This window comes from Acipenser ruthenus, chromosome 53, assembly GCF_902713425.1.
Source record: "Acipenser ruthenus chromosome 53, fAciRut3.2 maternal haplotype, whole genome shotgun sequence".
Classification (NCBI taxonomy): Eukaryota; Metazoa; Chordata; class Actinopteri; order Acipenseriformes; family Acipenseridae; genus Acipenser; species Acipenser ruthenus.
Window position 1 is genome coordinate 1 of NC_081241.1, and position 19823 is coordinate 19823.

The 19823-nt window shown below is 50.5% G+C and overlaps 1 protein-coding gene across 3 annotated transcripts; it reads left to right on the forward strand.

The window, feature by feature from the left end:
* Positions 1–5: 5 nt before the first annotated feature.
* Positions 6–19283, forward strand: LOC117432677 (eukaryotic translation initiation factor 3 subunit D; the record flags this gene model as incomplete). Of its 3 annotated transcripts, XM_059016616.1 has the most annotated exon segments (13): positions 6–91; positions 1703–1775; positions 2106–2138; positions 6430–6551; positions 7402–7534; positions 10677–10824; positions 11833–11963; positions 12670–12755; positions 13664–13793; positions 14595–14737; positions 16034–16226; positions 16802–16895; positions 18834–19283. In XM_059016616.1, coding segments are annotated over 13 exon segments (1386 nt in total), but the record flags the coding sequence as incomplete, so codon positions are not given.
* Positions 19284–19823: the final 540 nt, after the last annotated feature.

The window sequence follows — 19823 nt, forward strand, 5'->3', positions numbered from 1 at the left end:
TGCAGAGAAACCTGCGTAGAGACAAGGACCGCAGGAACATGACTCAGTTCAACATGCAGACTCTGCCTAAGAGCGCCAAGCAGAAGGAGAGGTGAGGAGCCGTTACACCCCACAGAGCAGCCCCCTCCCCCTGATACAGAGCAGCCCCCTCCCCCCGATACAGAGCAGCCCCCTCCCCCCCAGATACAGAGCAGCCCCCTCCCCCTGATACAGAGCAGCGCCCTCCCCCTGATACAGAGCAGCCCCCCTCCCCCCGATACAGAGCAGCCCCCTCCCCCCGATACAGAGCAGCCCCCTCCCCCAGATACAGAGCAGCCCCCTCCCCCAGATACAGAGCAGCCCCCTCCCCCTGATACAGAGCAGCCCCTCCCCTCAGATACAGAGCAGCCCCCTCCCTCAGATACAGAGCAGCCCCCTCCCCCCGATACAGAGCAGCGCCTTCCCCCCGATACAGAGCAGCCCCCTCCCCCAGATACAGAGCAGCGCCCTCCCCTGATACAGAGCAGCCCCCTCCCCAGATACAGAGCAGCCCCCTCCCCCAGATACAGAGCAGCCCCCTCCCAGATACAGAGCAGCCCCCTCCCCCCCAGATACAGAGCAGCCCCTCCCCCCCTGATACAGAGCAGCCCCCTCCCCCCCGATACAGAGCAGCCCCCTCCCCCAGATACAGAGCAGCCCCCTCCCCCAGATACAGAGCAGCCCCCTCCCCCAGATACAGAGCAGCCCCCTCCCCCCCAGATACAGAGCAGCCCTCCCCCCCCTGATACAGAGCAGCCCCCTCCCCCCCGATACAGAGCAGCCCCCTCCCCCAGATACAGAGCAGCCCCCTCCCCCTGATACAGAGCAGCCCCCTCCCCCTGATACAGAGCAGCCCCCCCCCCCTCAGATACAGAGCAGCCCCCTCCCCCCCAGATACAGAGCAGCCCCCTCCCCCTGATACAGAGCAGCCCCCTCCCCCCCAGATACAGAGCAGCCCCCTCCCCCTGATACAGAGCAGCCCCCTCCCCCCCAGATACAGAGCAGCGCCCTCCCCCCGATACAGAGCAGCCCCCTCCCCCAGGTACAGAGCAGCCCCCTCCCCAGATACAGAGCAGCCCCCTCCCCCCCAGATACAGAGCAGCCCCCTCCCCCCCGATACAGAGCAGCCCCCTCCCCCAGGTACAGAGCAGCCCCCTCCCCCCCGATACAGAGCAGCCCCCTCCCCCCCGATACAGAGCAGCGTCCTCCCCCCAGATAGAGCTCTCCTACCCCCTCAGACACAGAGCTCTCCTACCCCCCCCAGATACAGAGCTCTCCTACCCCCTCAGACACAGAGCTCTCCTCCCCCTCAGATACAGAGCTCTCCTACCCCCCCCAGATACAGAGCCCTCCTACCCCCATAGACACAGAGCTGTCCTATCCTCATAGACACAGAGCTCTCCTATCCCCATAGACACAGAGCTCTCCTATCCCCATAGACACAGAGCTCTCCTATCCCCATAGACACAGAGCTCTCCTATCCCCATAGACACAGAGCTCTCCTATCCCCATAGACACAGAGCTCTCCTATCCCCATAGACACAGAGCTCTCCTATCCCCATAGACACAGAGCTGGTGTTTGTAGAGGCTGGCTTCTCTCTCTGACCCGGGTGTCACAGGTGTGTTTGTTCCTGTCTGTCCTCGTATTCAGGGTAGTGTTTTAATTCTCTGCTCTCCTCCTCAGGGACCGCATGCGTCTGCAGAAGAAGTTCCAGAAGCAGTTTGGGGTTCGCCAGAAATGGGACCAGAAAAACCAGGTAGGTGAAACCCCAACTGAGGGAGGAAGAGGCGGATTCACTGCTATGGGGCGTGGGGGGGTCATAGTGACGATCCAGGCCATTGTGCTGCTGCTGCTGCAGTATGCTTCCCTCACCCCTCACCCTCACCGTGTAGCGGTTTGACACGGGTTTGAAAACTGGGTTCAAGTGAAACGTGCTCTTGTGTGGGAGCGATTGCGCACATGAGAGGAGGACTCAATGTAAGTGACCAACGGGAGCACATTTCTGTATGGTTTTAAAAAGTCATTCTTCTGCAGTGCTAAATTTGTTTTGTTTTTCCCTACTGAAACATCCCATAATGTCTTGCAGAGAGGTCCTGGGGGTTACTGGAACAGTTTCAAGGTACAGCAGGCTCGTATATGTGTATCTATATAAATATATGTGTTGCTTTACTCTTAGTTTCTTTTCAAAACTTTATTTCAGAAGTGTTGTAGCTTAGAAAACTGCTATCTTCAAACTTTTTTTTTTTTTCCTTCTCAGCTGAGATTCTAGGAAGGGATCCTTTTTTTTAGAATTCTCTCTGCTCAATTTCTTTTATTTGAAGGTAATCTTGTTTTCCAGTGCGTGCATTAACCCTTTGCGTTCCTGTGTCAGGTCCGACATTCTAATTTTCCCTTTCCGATCCGATTTTCTGACCCTGTCTGACATCATCAAAAAGCACGGGTCTCAACTCGTTTTTTTTCCCTCTGGAAAAAGCCGAGAAAACCATTCAATGGCCGAGTGAGAGCGATAGGAGCCGAGAGAAGCCTTAAAATAAAAGGGGGGGATCTGAGCTATACAGATCGCCCCTGCACCACAGAGATAACACGGACATAAACAAACAAGACAGCTGCTTCTGCATCCAGCGCTCAGAGAACATCACAGACATCTGCAAAGCGTTTTGAGATGTTACAGTAATAAAATAACGACTCGGATCGCATGATCGAGGAGTTTGGTGATAAAACGAGCGATCAGGAGATGATTTATCGGTACGCACGACTATGAAGAGGTATGTGATAAATACAGAGAACAAGGAGAGGGGCTGGAGAAGCAGTACTGAGAGTCCTGTTGACATGCAAACCTGTTTTACTGTGAAATAAAATACTTTTAAACAGCGTGTGAAAATAAATTGGACCTGACGCGCTGAATAAATGGACCGCGAAGGGTTAATGTCCTCTCTCAAACGTTCCTTGATGGAGGGGAGTGTGTGGCATTGTCACAGCCAACACTCCCACAATCCCAGTGAGCGCGGTTCAGACGTTGAGAAGTAACCTGAGGAATTAAGCAGCCCAACTCTTCTGCAGTTATATAAACCAGCTCGTTTAGAAGCAGTTTAGCTGTCGTTGATTAGATACAGTTTTGAGCATCGGCAGCACCCGGCCTCATTCTACAAGCACCGTGAGGTATTGCGAGCCCCACAGTGCAATAAAAACCAAAAATAATCTTAAGAATCTTAAGATTGCAACGGCATTAATATATACATTTAAATACTGTAAAATGAGTGGCATGTAACAACACAGGAGTGAAAAAAGGATGAAATAACAGATGAATAAAGAACAACAAATAATTAAGGATTACTGCAGCTCTTAAACATCTCGTTACGAAAATGCAAAAGGTTTTGAAATCTGAGCCATGCTTAAGATCCAGAATTTGAAATTGTAATGCTGTTGCAATCCATATTGTTTATAGTGATTATAATATAAAAGTATATAGTATAAAATAAATGTGGCTTTTTAAAATGAGTGGAATTTCATGGAACTAAATTAATTCCTTTCATTCCAATTCTGTATCCTGAACATTTTTTTCAATTCAAATTATTGAATTGGAATTTACCAACAAATTCTAATTCCATTCAGAATTGACCTCAACCCTGGAAAAAGTCTCCATAAAGATCCGGCTGCTTTTCTCGCTGTTGGCAAAGGCTTGTGGTTTGACCTTGTAGAGACGTCTCGGTTGCACACTCTTCATATTATAAAAACATGAGCTTATCAAAACTTATTTCATTGTTATAAACAGAAGCAGCATGCAAACTAATAGCTGTACACCACGTTGTCTGCGTATTCATAAGACGTTAAATCAATTTTAAAACTGCTTTTCCTATACCAAAATGACATTTATCCATGAATGGATCACACCCTTCCAACCATCTGAAACCACACGTGCTTCACAGTTACTGTACACCTCATTTCAATACTCTTAAAATACTGGCATCGCTAGTTCACGGCTGGCAACGCGACCTCGCTGCTGGGACGCTGAAGCGTGTGTTTAGTCCTCTGCTGGTTTCTGAGATCGACTCTCTCTTTTCCAGCCCTCTCTTCGGTCCTGCTCCGAGAACGCTGGAGGGATTTCTGTTAATCTTGCTGGTTTTCGTTCTTGGTTGCCCCCAAGTGTGTTTTTTTTAGAGATGGCTTTTATCTTTTCTGTGTTCAGATCTCGCGTGGCACACCGCGGACGGGAAACGCTTTGAGTGAAGTGCGTTACTCGCGCCGTGCTGAGCGCTTGTGCGAAACATGGATTCTCTGCTGGCACCGCGTGTGGAGAGAGTTTAGCGGAGTTGTTCTGGAGGTTATGAAATTGCACTGCGTAGGGTGGCAGTTCCTGTTGATCAATCCCTTTTTAAAATCGATTCATGTTTTAATCATTCTTGTGTAATAAAATAAGATGGGAAAAAAAACATCCTGGGAATATATTTGGGTGGCAGGCTGCAGGAAACCAACATATTTAGTATCCTGGCCTGAGATGAATGTGTTTTGCTCGAAGCCGGGATTAGATTCTCTTTGTAACTGCAGATGGAAAAGCAAGCTGTTTTAGTTGAGTGTTTCCCACGTGTTTGTGTTGTTCAGGGATAGCATACAGACGCTGAGAGCGTGCTCCTACCTCTGCACCCAGGAATATGAGAGAGAGGTTTCTGCACAATACAAGCTGCTATACCCCATTTTACAGAGAAGAATGATTAACAGCACGGACCGCAAGATGTTCACAGAGTTTACTCTTTTAATAAACGGCTGCTTTATTTCTAGATTTTTTTTTATGATTTAGCCCCTGACTAGAGGCGGGCCAAATCTGCAGGAAAATATGCAAAAAATATATGATCCTACTTTTTGAAGGAGACCCAACGTCCGTTGATTTCACAAAACTAGAACCGAGCAGCTGAGTTCATGTATTCCAGGTCACTTTATTGGTCCGTTTGTGATAATTCTGATTGACTGCGGGAGATGGAGGCTCCCTGGAAGATTCCGAGGAGCTCCGTTCTCCGCAGATCTCCCCGTGACTTGAACACTTCTCAACACTCTGTGGGTGTTCCTGTCTGCTGTGACCCGCTCCGACAAGGCCTTTCCTCCCCCTGTAGGGCGTTCTTTATGAATCCCCCCCCACCATATATTACTCCAGAGTCCAGCCTCTGTCGCAGGGACAGCTTGCAGGTTCCCTCCCAGCAGTTTCATAGTAAACAAAACAAATGATCTGCACAGTACTGTAGTATGCTGCAGTATTTGCAGCTTGTTTCTGAAGAACAGCGTTGCAAACCACACAGCTTGCTTAGTTTCAAGGCTAAAAGAATTGAATCTGTTCAGTCTTGAACAAAGAAGACTACGCGGCGATCTGATTCAAGCATTCAAAATCCTAAAAGGTATTGACAATGTCGACCCAGGGGACTTTTTCGACCTGAAAAAAGAAACCAGGGGTCACAAATGAAGATTAGATAAAGGGGCATTCAGAACAGAAAATAGGAGGCACTTTTTTTACACAGAGAATCGTGAGGGTCTGGAACCAACTCCCCAGTAATGTTGTTGAAGCTGACACCCTGGGATCCTTCAAGAAGCTGCTTGATGAGATTCTGGGATCAATAAGCTACTAACAACCAAACGAGCAAGATGGGCTGAATGGGGCCTCCTCTCGTTTGGAAACTTTCTTAAAGCGACTGTCACTGTTAACTGCGAGTTGGTCTGCGTGTTGAAGAAGCAGCGAGACGGTACATGCTTCTATTGATGTCCCTTGATTTGAATTTCAGGAAAGCCACAAGTTAAAATATTACTATGAAATAAGAGAGGGTCGCTTGTGGGGCGTGCTCTACATCCCATAATAGTTCTGCGCGCGGCTGACTGAAACTGCAATTTGATTGGTTAAACACAGGAGGGATGGTGCTGTGTGCAGCTGTGGTCAGCTGTGGTTTTGTATCCCCCTAGAATGTTAGGCTTGAGAAATAATCAAATACGATGTTGCAAAAGTCTGCAGCGAGCCATGTACAGTACTTCATGCTGGATTAAGAAAATGTCAATTTTTTTTTTGATTTGAGAACTACAAAACAGTAATAAATAGTCATGTTAGCGTCGCATTGTCCGGCAGGTTTCGTTCGACTTTATGAAGCAAAAACGAGTCCGTTCTGCAGGGTGATGGAACATCTTCTGTAGATTACAGAAGGGGTTTTCGCTGGCTCCCAGACTCTCTGTGATCTTTAGCTGCTGCACCACTGGCACGGACCAATACATATTTAACACTTTCATTATACAAGACGTGGTCCTACGGGCCTCCGAGTGCGTTGGAAGCAGCGTGTCTTTGACTGTCCCCTGGCAAACAGCCTTGCGAGAGCTCCCTGGAAGTGCATGCAAGGTTCAGCGTGGAGCAGAGTAACACACTGCCCCTCCTCCCCCCGCAGGCACAGCTGAAGCCCCGGGACTCCTCGGTGGAGGTGCGCAGTGACTGGGAGGTGAAGGAAGAGATGGACTTCCCTCGACTCATGAAGATGAGATACATGGAGGTGGACGATCCCAGTGACATGTGAGTGTGGGGGAGACGCCCGGAAAGGGGGTGGCAAGGGTCCTGGAGGGGCTAGGCTCGGTACGCTAGCGTTGCCAAGCAGTTGGATCATGAAGGATTGAGCTCACTCGTGTCATGGCTTGAGAGGAGTGTTTCTGTTCTGTTACGCTTGAATGGGGGGGGGGGGGTTCTGATGTGTTCGATGACAGCTGATTTTCAGTATTTTATATGAAAACTCTTCTGCTAGACCAGAGTCCTAACTGGGGCTGATAGAGTCCCAATTTGAAATGGGTTTGATTTTCTGCTGATGGAAATGTGGCCAGCAGTGTGGAGTAGTGGTCAGGGCTCTGGACTCTTGACCGGAGGGTCGTGGGTTCAATCCCAGGTGGGGGGGATACTGCTGCTGTACCCTTGAGCAAGGTGCTTTACCTAGATTGCTTTAGTAAAAACCCAACTGTATAAATGGGTAATTGTATGAAAAAATAATGTAATTGTATGTAAAAACAATGTGATATCTTGAAACAATTGTAAGTTGCCCTGGATAAGGGCGTCTGCTAAGAAATAAATAATAATAATAAATAAATAATAATAATGATAACTCAGCCAAGTGTAGCCTGGAAGTCTAAAACTATGGTCAAGCCTTGTGCAGTGAAAGAGTCAGCTTGCCTTGTTTTCAATAATTGTTTTATAACTTTATTCCTTCCCAGCTTAACGAGTTAAACCCAAGTGAAATAAAATCCTGTTTCTGAGGTTCCAGTAAAGCTTGAGTTTGACTCGCTGCTGTTACCTGTGTTTAAGAGTCTTTATGGCTGAAGGTAGCTGGCCTGTGTCTGTGGACGCTCGTGAGCCTGTGTGTGTCTCCCCTGTGCAGAGAGTGCTGCGGGGCTCTGGAGTACTACGACAAGGCGTTCGACCGCGTCACCACCAGGAACGAGAAGCCTCTGAAGAGCATCAAGAGGATCTTCCACACTGTCACCACGACTGACGACCCCGTCATCCGCAAGGTAAGAGTCCCCCTCTTCCAGCCTCGCTGCCTGCAAGGAAACAGAGCCCCCTTCCAGCCCCCCTCCCTCCCTGCAAGGAAACAGAGCCCCCTTCCAGCCTCGCTCCCTCCCTCCCTGCAAGGAAACAGAGCCCCCTTCCAGCCTCCCTCCCTCCCTCCCTGCAAGGAAACAGAGCCCCCTTCCAGCCTCGCTCCCTCCCTCCCTGCAAGGAAACAGAGCCCCCTTCCATCCTCGCTCCCTCCCTCCCTGCAAGGAAACAGAGCCCCCTTCCATCCTCGCTCCCTCCCTCCCTGCAAGGAAACAGAGCCCCCTTCCAGCCTCCCTCCCTGCAAGGAAACAGAGCCCCCTTCCAGCCTCCCTCCCTCCCTGCAAGGAAACAGAGCCCCCTTCCAGCCTCCCTCCCTCCCTCCCTGCAAGGAAACAGAGCCCCCTTCCAGCCTCGCTGCCTGCAAGGAAACAGAGCCCCCTTCCAGCCTCCCTCCCTGCAAGGAAACAGAGCCCCCTTCCAGCCTCCCTCCCTCCCTGCAAGGAAACAGAGCCCCCTTCCAGCCTCCCTCCCTGCAAGGAAACAGAGCCCCCTTCCAGCCTCCCTCCCTGCAAGGAAACAGAGCCCCCTTCCAGCCTCCCTCCCTCCCTCCCTGCAAGGAAACAGAGCCCCCTTCCAGCCTCCCTCCCTCCCTCCCTGCAAGGAAACAGAGCCCCCTTCCAGCCTCGCTGCCTGCAAGGAAACAGAGCCCCCTTCCAGCCTCCCTCCCTCCCTGCAAGGAAACAGAGCCCCCTTCCAGCCTCCCTCCCTCCCTGCAAGGAAACAGAGCCCCCTTCCAGCCTCCCTCCCTCCCTGCAAGGAAACAGAGCCCCCTTCCAGCCTCGCTCCCTCCCTGCAAGGAAACAGAGCCCCCTTCCAGCCTCCCTCCCTGCAAGGAAATAGAGCCCCCTTCCAGCCTCCCTCCCTGCAAGGAAATAGAGCCCCCTTCCAGCCTCCCTCCCTGCAAGGAAATAGAGCCCCCTTCCAGCCTCCCTCCCTCCCTCCCTGCAAGGAAACAGAGCCCCCTTCCAGCCTCCCTCCCTCCCTCCCTGCAAGGAAACAGCGCCCCCTTCCAGCCTCACTCCCTCCCTGCAAGGAAACAGAGCCCCCTTCCAGCCTCGCTCCCTGCAAGGAAACAGAGCCCCCTTCCAGCCTCGCTCCCTGCAAGGAAACAGAGCCCCCTTCCAGCCTCGCTCCCTCCCTCCCTGCAAGGAAACAGAGCCCCCTTCCAGCCTCGCTCCCTCCCTCCCTGCAAGGAAACAGAGCCCCCTTCCAGCCTCTCTCCCTCCCTGCAAGGAAACAGAGCCCCCTTCCAGCCTCCCTCCCTCCCTCCCTGCAAGGAAACAGAGCCCCCTTCCAGCCTCCCTCCCTCCCTCCCTGCAAGGAAACAGAGCCCCCTTCCAGCCTCCCTCCCTCCCTCCCTGCAAGGAAACAGAGCCCCCTTCCAGCCTCCCTCCCTCCCTCCCTGCAAGGAAACAGAGCCCCCTTCCAGCCTCGCTCCCTCCCTCCCTGCAAGGAAACAAAGCCCCCTTCCAGCCTCGCTCCCTCCCTGCAAGGAAACAGAGCCCCCTTCCAGCCTCACTCCCTCCCTCCCTGCAAGGAAACAGAGCCCCCTTCCAGCCTCGCTCCCTCCTCCCTGCAAGGAAACAGAGCCCCCTTCCAGCCTCCCTCCCTCCCTGCAAGGAAACAGAGCCCCCTTCCAGCCTCCCTCCCTCCCTGCAAGGAAACAGAGCCCCCTTCCAGCCTCCCTCCCTCCCTGCAAGGAAACAGAGCCCCCTTCCAGCCTCGCTCCCTCCCTCCCTGCAAGGAAACAGAGCCCCCTTCCAGCCTCGCTCCCTCCCTCCCTGCAAGGAAACAGAGCACCCTTCCAGCCTCGCTCCCTCCCTCCCTGCAAGGAAACAGAGCCCCCTTCCAGCCTCCCTCCCTCCTCCCTGCAAGGAAACAGAGCCCCCTTCCAGCCTCCCTCCCTCCCTGCAAGGAAACAGAGCCCCCTTCCAGCCTCGCTCCCTCCCTCCCTGCAAGGAAACAGAGCCCCCTTCCAGCCTCGCTCCCTCCCTGCAAGGAAACAGAGCCCCCTTCCAGCCTCCCTCCCTCCCTGCAAGGAAACAGAGCCCCCTTCCAGCCTCCCTCCCTCCCTGCAAGGAAACAGAGCCCCCTTCCAGCCTCCCTCCCTCCCTCCCTGCAAGGAAACAGAGCCCCCTTCCAGCCTCGCTCCCTCCCTCCCTGCAAGGAAACAGAGCCCCCTTCCAGCCTCCCTCCCTCCCTCCCTGCAAGGAAACAGAGCCCCCTTCCAGCCTCGCTCCCTCCCTCCCTGCAAGGAAACAGCGCCCCCTTCCAGCCTCACTCCCTCCCTGCAAGGAAACAGAGCCCCCTTCCAGCCTCCCTCCCTCGCTCCCTGCAAGGAAACAGAGCCCCCTTCCAGCCTCGCTCCCTGCAAGGAAACAGAGCCCCCTTCCAGCCTCCCTCCCTCCCTGCAAGGAAACAGAGCCCCCTTCCAGCCTCCCTCCCTCCCTCCCTGCAAGGAAACAGAGCCCCCTTCCAGCCTCGCTCCCTCCTCCCTGCAAGGAAACAGAGCCCCCTTCCAGCCTCGCTCCCTCCCTCCCTGCAAGGAAACAGAGCCCCCTTCCAGCCTCGCTCCCTCCCTCCCTGCAAGGAAACAGAGCCCCCTTCCAGCCTCACTCCCTCCCTGCAAGGAAACAGAGCCCCCTTCCAGCCTCACTCCCTCCCTCCCTGCAAGGAAACAGAGCCCCCTTCCAGCCTCGCTCCCTGCAAGGAAACAGAGCCCCCTTCCAGCCTCCCTCCCTCCTCCCTGCTTTCAGAGGAGGTGATGTTGAGGCTTTGTAACCCGCTGGTCAAACTGCATTTAGGGTTCTGGTCCCAACAAAAGGTTTAAACAAGGGTTTAAAAACACGCAGGGCAACGACATTCTGGACTAAATAGCTTTGAGAATCCAGCCCTCAGTCATGTTACGGTTTTCAGCTTGTTAATAAATGAGAGTCACACCACAGTTTCCTCCTTTATGTTGGGGTGTCGGCCACTCCAGAAAGGGGGCGTGCTGAACGCTAACTCTCCTCCCTCTCCCTCCTCCTCCTCCTCCTCCTCCTCCTCCTCCTGCAGCTGGCAAAGACTCAGGGGAACGTGTTCGCCACAGACGCCATCCTGGCCACGCTGATGTGCTGCACGCGCTCCGTGTACTCCTGGGACATCATCGTCCAGAGAGTGGGCAACAAGCTGTTCTTCGACAAGCGCGACAACTCCGACTTCGGTGAGAGCGCGCGGGCCTTCGTGTCGTTCACACACCCGGGCAGCGTGGGGGTGCAGAGAGATGGGGTGCAGGGTTACTGTACAGGGCAGAGAGACGGGGGGCAGGGTTACTGTACAGGGCAGAGAGACGGGGGGCAGGGTTACTGTACAGGGCAGAGAGACGGGGGGCAGGGTTACTGTACAGGGCAGAGAGACGGGGTGCAGGGTTACTGTACAGGGCAGAGAGACGGGGGGCAGGGTTACTGTACAGGGCAGAGAGACGGGGGGCAGGGTTACTGTACAGGGCAGAGAGACGGGGGGCAGGGTTACTGTACAGGGCAGAGAGACAGGGTGCAGGGTTACTGTACAGGGCAGAGAGACGAGGGGCAGGGTTACTGTACAGGGCAGAGAGACAGGGTGCAGGGTTACTGTACAGGGCAGAGAGACGAGGGGCAGGGTTACTGTACAGGGCAGAGAGACAGGGTGCAGGGTTACTGTACAGGGCAGAGAGACGGGGTGCAGGGTTACTGTACAGGGCAGGGTCGGGGTGTATAGCATGGGGGTTATAGCTGCTAGATTATAGGTGTTCTGGGCTTTACTGTCCTGGATTTTAATTATAAAGACTTGATGCACATCTGTAGTGCTCTGTATAGTTCTCTGCACACATTAGATTATGTAAAAGTAATTTTTGCAGTAAGCCTATGCAATAGACAGTAATGAAATCAAATGAATTCCTAGCGCACTTTCAATTTACTTGAGCCTGCTGGTAACACAAGATAAACCCTGCTGCTGCGCTCTCCGCACACACTGCTGTACAATGTGAACTTGCGTTATGTATTTTAAATTGAAACAATGATTTTAGTGCATTTTTTTGTCGTAGCTTACTCTGTACTCTCACAGAATAGATGGCGGTGCTGCAGTGGCACGCTGTGATTCAGTGGCACGCTGTGATGCAGTGGCGCTCTGTGATGCTGTGCAGTGGCTCACGTGTGCCGCGCTGCGCGCCCCGCCCGCGCGGTTGTGTTTTCAGATCTGCTGACGGTGAGCGAGACTGCGAACGAGCCCCCCCAGGACGAGGGCAACTCCTTCAACTCCCCCCGGAACCTGGCCATGGAGGCCACCTACATCAATCACAACTTCTCCCAGCAGTGCCTCAAAATGGTGAGCCGGCGATCCCCCCCGAGATACCTTCGCAGCTCTGCTGAAGACCCCTCCAGCACGCTGGATTCACGTTGCCAAAGCATTTCCTTTTGATGGGATCACCGGCAGGTTTTACTGTACAGAAATGAGTCAAGATCGCTGCATTTCACTAAAGATTTTGACAGTGCTGATTTAGTGGACAGTGTACAAAGTCCTTGTAGAGTGTGGAGTAGTGGTTAGGGCTCTGGACTCTTGACCGGAGGGTCGTGGGTTCAATCCCAGGTGGGGGGGACACTGCTGCTGTACCCTTGAGCAAGATTCTTATTTATTTATTTCTTAGCAGACGCCCTTATCCAGGGCGACTTACAATTGTTACAAGATATCACATTATTTTTACGTACAATTATCCATTTGTACAGTTGGGTTTTTACTGGAGCAATCTAGGTAAAGTACCTTGCTCAAGGGTACAGCAGCAGTGTCCCCCACCTGGGATTGAACCCACAACCCTCCGGTCAAGAGTCCAGAGCCCTGACCACTACTCCTCACTGCACAGATTGCTCCATTAAAAACCCAACTGTATAAATGGGTAATTGTATGTAAAAATAATGTGATATCTGTATAATGTGAAATAATGTATAATGTGATATCTTGTAACAATTGTAAGTTGCCCTGGATAAGGACGTCTGCTAAGAAATAAATCTCTGATCTCTTCCTGCCTTTCTCTCAGGGAGGGGAAAAGTACAAGTTCCCCAACTCCAACCCCTTTGTGGAAGAGGACGTGGACAAGAGCGAGGTGGCTTCAGTGGGTTACAGGTGAGTACAGGACCGTGGAACGGGTTCGAGAGCGGAGAGCGAGGGGAGCAGATAGATTGAGGACGGGACAGTGGAACGGGTTCGAGAGGGGAGATCGAGGGGAGCAGATAGATTGAGGACGGGACAGTGGAACGGGTTCGAGAGGGGAGATCGAGGGGAGCAGATAGATTGAGGACGGGACGGTGGAACGGGTTCGAGAGTGGAGATCGAGGGGAGCAGATAGTGGGCTCCAGTGTTGAACCGTGTGTGTGTGAGGTTCCAGCTTTGTGTGCTCAGCCCTGTTGACCCCTGTGTGTGTATGTGTGTGTGCTCAGCCTTTTCTGATCCCTGTGTGTGTGTGTGTGTGTGTTCAGCCTTGTTGACCCCTGTGTGTTAGTGTGTGTGTTCAGCCTTGTTGACCCCTGTGTGTGTTCAGCCTTGTTGACCTCTGTGTGTGTGTGTGTTCAGCCTTGTTGACCCCTGTCTGTGTGTGTGTGTGTGTGCTCAGCCTTGTTGACCCCTGTGTGTGTGTGTTCAGCCTTGTTGACCCCTGTCTGTGTGTGTGTGCTCAGCCTTGTTGACCCCTGTGTGTGTGTGTTCAGCCTTGTTGACCCCTGTTTGTGTGTTCAGCCTTGCTGACCCCTGTCTGTGTGTGTGTTCAGCCTTGCTGACCCCTGTCTGTGTGTGTGTGTGTTCAGCCTTGTTGATCCCTGTGTCTGTGTGTGTGTGTGTGTGTGTGTGTGTGTGTGTGTGTGTGTGTGTTCAGCCTTGCTGACCCCTGTCTGTGTGTGTGTTCAGCCTTGTTGATCCCTGTGTGTGTGTGTGTGTGTGTGTGTGTGTGTGTGTGTGTGTTCAGCCTTGTTGACCCCTGTGTGTGTGTGTGTGTGTGTTCAGCCTTGTTGACCCCTGTGTGTCTCTCTGTGTTTCAGGTACCGGCGTTGGAAGCTGGGGGAGGATATCGATCTGATCGTTCGCTGTGAACACGATGGTGTGATGACCGGAGCCAACGGGGAAGTGTCCTTCATCAACGTCAAGACCCTCAACGAGTGGGACTCCAGGGTAGGGACCCCTTTCAATACCATTAATCACAGCTTCAACCCGAGGAAACCCCACACCACTGATACAGGGGAACCCCAGAGAGAGACCGCTTTCAATACCTTTAATCACAGCTTCAACCTGAGGAAACCCCACACCACTGATACAGGGGAACCCCAGAGAGAGACCGCTTTCAATACCTTTAATCACAGCTTCAACACGAGGAAACCCCACACCACTGATACAGGGGAACCCCAGAGAGAGAGACCGCTTTCAATACCTTTAATCACAGCTTCAACCCGAGGAAACCCCACACCACTGATACAGGGGAACCCCAGAGAGAGACCGCTTTCAATACCTTTAATCACAGCTTCAACTCGAGGAAATGTGGGGAAGCTATAAAAAAAAGGCCAACAAGATGCTCAGATATATTGTGAAATAAATAATAATAGTAATAAATAATAATAATACAGCTATGAACAAAAGTTTTGCATTACCTAGAATTTGACTTGAGATGATTTAAGAAATATTATTATTATTATTATTATTATTATTATTATTATTTATTATTTCTGTAGGGTGGCTCAACACAGGAGGCCACAGCTGTACAGACCTTTTCAGATCACTCTATCGGCTGTAGATTTTACACAGGTCTGTCCTCTCTCTATTCAGATAGTCACGGTGCCTGTACTGTGTGTGCAGTGGTTGTGAAACCACACGCGGTGGCGGTGAGGCGTTGTAGCCTGCTTTTCCATGCAGGGTCAGGCCTTTGAAACCCTGCTCCCTGCTGAAGCCCTGTCTGTCTGTCTGTCTGTCTCGTTCCAGCACTGTAACGGTGTGGACTGGCGTCAGAAACTGGACTCCCAGAGGGGTGCTGTGCTGGCCACTGAGCTGAAGAACAACAGCTACAAGCTGGCCCGCTGGACCTGCTGCGCCATGCTGGCTGGATCGGAGTACCTCAAACTGGGGTAAGAGAACCGGGCCTGGGCTCAGTCCAGCGGGACTCATTTTGGGGTACCTCAAACTGGGGTAAGAGAACCGGGCCTGGGCTCAGTCCAGCTGGACTCATTTTGGGGTACCTCAGACTGGGGTAAGAGAACCAGCCCTGGTCATAATAACACTGACCTCTCCACACTACAGAGCGGGCTCTTCAGTTAATAACACTGACCTCTCCACACTACAGAGCGGGCTCTTCAGTTAATAACACTGACCTCTCCACACTACAGAGTGGGCTCTTCAGTTAATAACACTGACCTCTCCACACTACAGAGCGGGCTCTTCAGTTAATGACACTGACCTCTCCACACTACAGAGCGGGCTCTTCAGTTAATAACACTGACCTCTCCACACTACAGAGCGGGCTCTTCAGTTAATAACACTGACCTCTCCACACTACAGAGCGGGCTCTTCAGTTAATAACACTGACCTCTCCACACTACAGAGCGGGCTCTTCAGTTAATAACACTGACCTCTCCACACTACAGAGCGGGCTCTTCAGTTAATAACACTGACCTCTCCACACTACAGAGCGGGCTCTTCAGTTAATAACACTGACCTCTCCACACTACAGAGCGGGCTCTTCAGTTAATAACACTGACCTCTCCACACTACAGAGCGGGCTCTTCAGTTAATAACACTGACCTCTCCACACTACAGAGCGGGCTCTTCAGTTAATAACACTGACCTCTCCACTACAGAGCGGGCTCTTCAGTTAATAACACTGACCTCTCCACACTACAGAGCAGGCTTTTCAGTTAATAACACTGACCTCTCCACACTACAGAGCGGGCTCTTCAGTTAATAACACTGACCTCTCCACTACAGAGCGGGCTCTTCAGTTAATAACACTGACCTCTCCACACTACAGAGCGGGCTCTTCAGTTAATAACACTGACCTCTCCACACTACAGAGCGGGCTCTTCAGTTAATAACACTGACCTCTCCACTACAGAGCGGGCTCTTCAGTTAATAACACTGACCTCTCCACACTACAGAGCGGGCTCTTCAGTTAATAACACTGACCTCTTCACACTACAGAGCAGGCTCTTCAGTTAATAACACTGACCTCTCCACTACAGAGCGGGCTATTTTGACAATTTTCCAATTTTCAGTACAGCGGTCTGATTTCATATGCAGAAATCAAACCTACAGAAGCAGTGAGATGTTCTCATAATTGTGTTCCCCGTGGTCAAACCTGTGGATTTTTAAGCTGGCGACGCCACCAGAGGCTTCCGAGCTGAGCTGTCCTCTCCCTCCCTCCGCAGCTACGTGTCCCGTTACCACGTGAAGGACTCTGCGCGCCACGTCATCCTGGGCACCCAGCAGTTCAAACCCAACGAGTTTGCCAGCCAGATCAACCTGAGCATGGAGAACGCCTGGGGCATCCTGCGCTGCGTCATCGACACCTGCATGAAGCTGGAGGAGGGCAAGTACCTCATCCTGAAGGACCCCAACAAGGTAAGCTCTCCTCCTCCCAGCATGCTTCTTAACCATATCAGAGATTTATAGACAGAGATCTTAGTACTTCATCCTGAAGGACCCCAACAAGGTAGGCTCTCCTCCCAGCATGCTTCTTAACCATATCATAGATTTATAGACGGAGATCTTAATACCTCATTCTGAAGGACCCCAACAAGGTAGGATCTCCTCTCAGCATGCTTCTTAACCATGTCAGAGATTTATAGACGGAGATCTTAGTACCTCATCCTGAAGGACCCCAACAAGATAGGATCTCCTCCCAGCATGCTTTCTACCCATATCCCAGTTTGAGAACCACTGTCCTATCTGAGATCAAATCTCTTTTGTAACCTCCAGTATAGTTTAATAGGTGTGTGAGCCTCCTATTTTTAATGAAAGGTAGCTGCTGATCCCTGCTTGGTGCCTTGTGATAAAAAAAGCCACCAAAACGCCTCACAAACCATCAGGGTATAGTTGTGATCTACTTGTTTGAGTCTCTGTGTTTGAAAGCCATTGACGAGCTTGCATGTCCGTGCGATTTGGTTTTTAACAAGCCTGCCGTCCTTCCTCCACAGCAAGTGATCCGGGCCTACAGCCTGCCTGACGGGACGTTCAGCTCGGACGAGGATGAAGACGAGGAGGAGGAAGAGGAGGACGAGGAGGATGATGGTGAGAGCGAGGGCCGCTGCAATAGCTGGGCTTACACTGTGTTGATCTGCAGCTGTGGCCAAAAGTTTAGCATCACCCTGTAGAATTCATTTTCATTCATGAAGTCGAACGAATCCTGCTTGAAATAACGTCGCGTTAACTTATTGAATTACACAACGCTGTCGTTTCCCATCTACTTAAAACTGACAAATGTGACGTTTCGAAATCTAACGTGAAATACTGTACAGCAATTCTGGCTTCCGGTAGACTCTTGCGATGTCGTTTTGTAGTTTTCCTATAACAATGATGTACAATAAAATAACTATATTAGCATAATTTAGATTTTTTTTTTTTTTTTTTAATTGGACACTATCCTAAAATGATAGGTGATGCAAATAGTTTGGTCACAGCTGTGTACTGCAGGTGTACAAACCACACCTGCAGCACGCTATTAAAAATGTAAAAAATGTTGCCTTTCATGGTCTTAAATACGTATTTTCAAATAATTGCCGATTTTAAACATTTATTTAAGCAGAATAAAATAGCGTGGCCGCGTTCAAAATTTCTAATTTCGAGTTATTTATACAACAGATGTTCCTAAATATTTAAAAAGCTTAGCTGAAAAACAGTAAACGCTAAATTGTAGAAAGGAAATCATGTGTGTGTTCGATCATTTACCGGAAACAAACCAAACCAGCTGTCCGGTTCCTAAAGGCAGTGTAACAGGGAGCGAGTCCATAAGGAGAAGCGTTTGCTGTATTTATTTACGTGATGATCTGGAAATGGAAATTCACAGGGAACTTCCACAGAAATAATGAAAAGTAGCAGCGTCTCATTCAAACTGTGAATGTCTGTCCTGGTTTGAACTGCAATCTATCAATGATCTCTGTGTCCCAGTTTGAATTGCACAGTCTGACAATGATCTCTGTGTCCCAGTTTGAATTGCACAGTCTATCAATGATCTCTGTGTCCCAGTTTGAATTGCACAGTCTATCAATGATCTCTGTGTCCCAGTTTGAATTGCACAGTCTATCAATGATTGCTGTGTTCCAGTTTGAATTGCACAGTCTGACAATGATCGCTGTGTCCCAGTTTGAATTGCACAGTCTATCAATGATCGCTGTGTCCCAGTTTGAATTGCACAGTCTGACAATGATCGCTGTGTCCCAGTTTGAATTGCACAGTCTGACAATGATCGCTGTGTCCCAGTTTGAATTGCACAGTCTGACAATGATCGCTGTGTCCCAGTTTGAATTGCACAGTCTGAGAACGATCTCTGTGTCCCAGTTTGAATTGCACAGTCTGACAATGATCACTGTGTCCCAGTTAGAATTGCACAGTCTATCAATGATCGCTGTGTCCCAGTTTGACTTGCCAGTCTGACAATGATCGCTGTGTCCCAGTTTGAATTGCACAGTCTATCAATGATCTCTGTGCCCCAGTTTGAATTGCACAGTCTATCAATGATCTCTGTGTCCCAGTTTGAATTGCACAGTCTATCAATGATCTCTGTGTCCCAGTTTGAATTGCACAGTCTATCAATGATCTCTGTGTCCCAGTTTGAATTACACAGTCTATCAATGATCTCTGTGTCCCAGTTTGAATTGCACAGTCTATCAACGATCTCTGTGTCCCAGTTTGAATTGCACAGTCTATCAACGATCTCTGTGTCCCAGTTTGAATTCCACAGTCTGACAATGATCTCTGTGTCCCAGTTTGAATTGCACAGTCTGACAAGGATCACTGTGTCCCAGTTTGAATTGCACAGTCTATCAATGATCTCTGTGTCCCAGTTTGAATTGCACAGTCTATCAATGATCTCTGTGTCCCAGTTTGACTTGCACAGTCTGACAATGATCGCTGTGTCCCAGTTTGAATTGCACAGTCTATCAATTGTCGCTGTGTGCCAGTTTGAATTGCACAGTCTATCAACGATCTCTCTGTCTCTTGTTTCTCCAGATGAGGAAAGCTGAAGGAGGTTTGGGAAGCAGGGAGCAGCGGATCCAGCGCTCTGATGCCAGGAAGAAACCACACTGTCAGGGGATGAAAACAATCACACAAACAAAGCATCTAGATCCTAAAATAAAATCATTTGGACTATATGAAAGACTTGAGTGCTTTATTTTGTATTGACACCTTTCTGCAATGTGATTATGTTTGGTATCTGACCATGTGGTGCTCAACTCTGTTGAAATTATCTATGATAGATTAGCCCGTATTGTCAATGACTTTTACTCTAGTCTTTTTAATTCCTTCCTCTTTCTTGAAAGGGGTAGAACACAATTTTACAGAGCCTTGTGAAAACTGGAGGGTAGATTTAAAGATGATATGCAATGAAAAAATGTCCGACCAGAGGGTCGTTGAATTGAAACCCTTTCAAAATAAAAATCCCCCTGTCAATTCTGTAAATCAGTTTTTTCATTTTGCACTTTGAATTTCATTTTGAATTATCCCGGGTTTAAAAGGCATGTCGTATGCAGACAGGCTCAAAGAATTGAATCTATTCAGTCTTGAGCAAAGAAGACTACGCGGCGATCTGATTCAAGCATTCAAAATCCTAAAAGGTATTGACAATGTCGACCCAGGGGACTTTTTCAACCTGAAAAAAGAAACAAGGACCAGGGGTCACAAATGGAGATGTTGTTGAAGCTGACACCCTGGGATCCTTCAAGAAGCTGCTTGATGAGATTCTGGGATCAATAAGTCTCCAGACAAGCTTCCCAGCACCAGCAATGTCTGTGTGTGTGTCAGTACCTGTGTGTGTTTGTGTGTGTGCGTTTTTGTGTGTGTGTGGGTGTCAGTACCTGTGTGTGTGTGTGTGTGTGTGTGTGTCAGTACCTGTGTGTGTGTGTGTGCGTGTCAGTACCTGTGTGTGTGTGCGTGTCAGTACCTGTGTTTGTTTGTGTCAGTACGTGTGCGTGTCAGTAACTGTGTGTGTGTGTGTGTGTG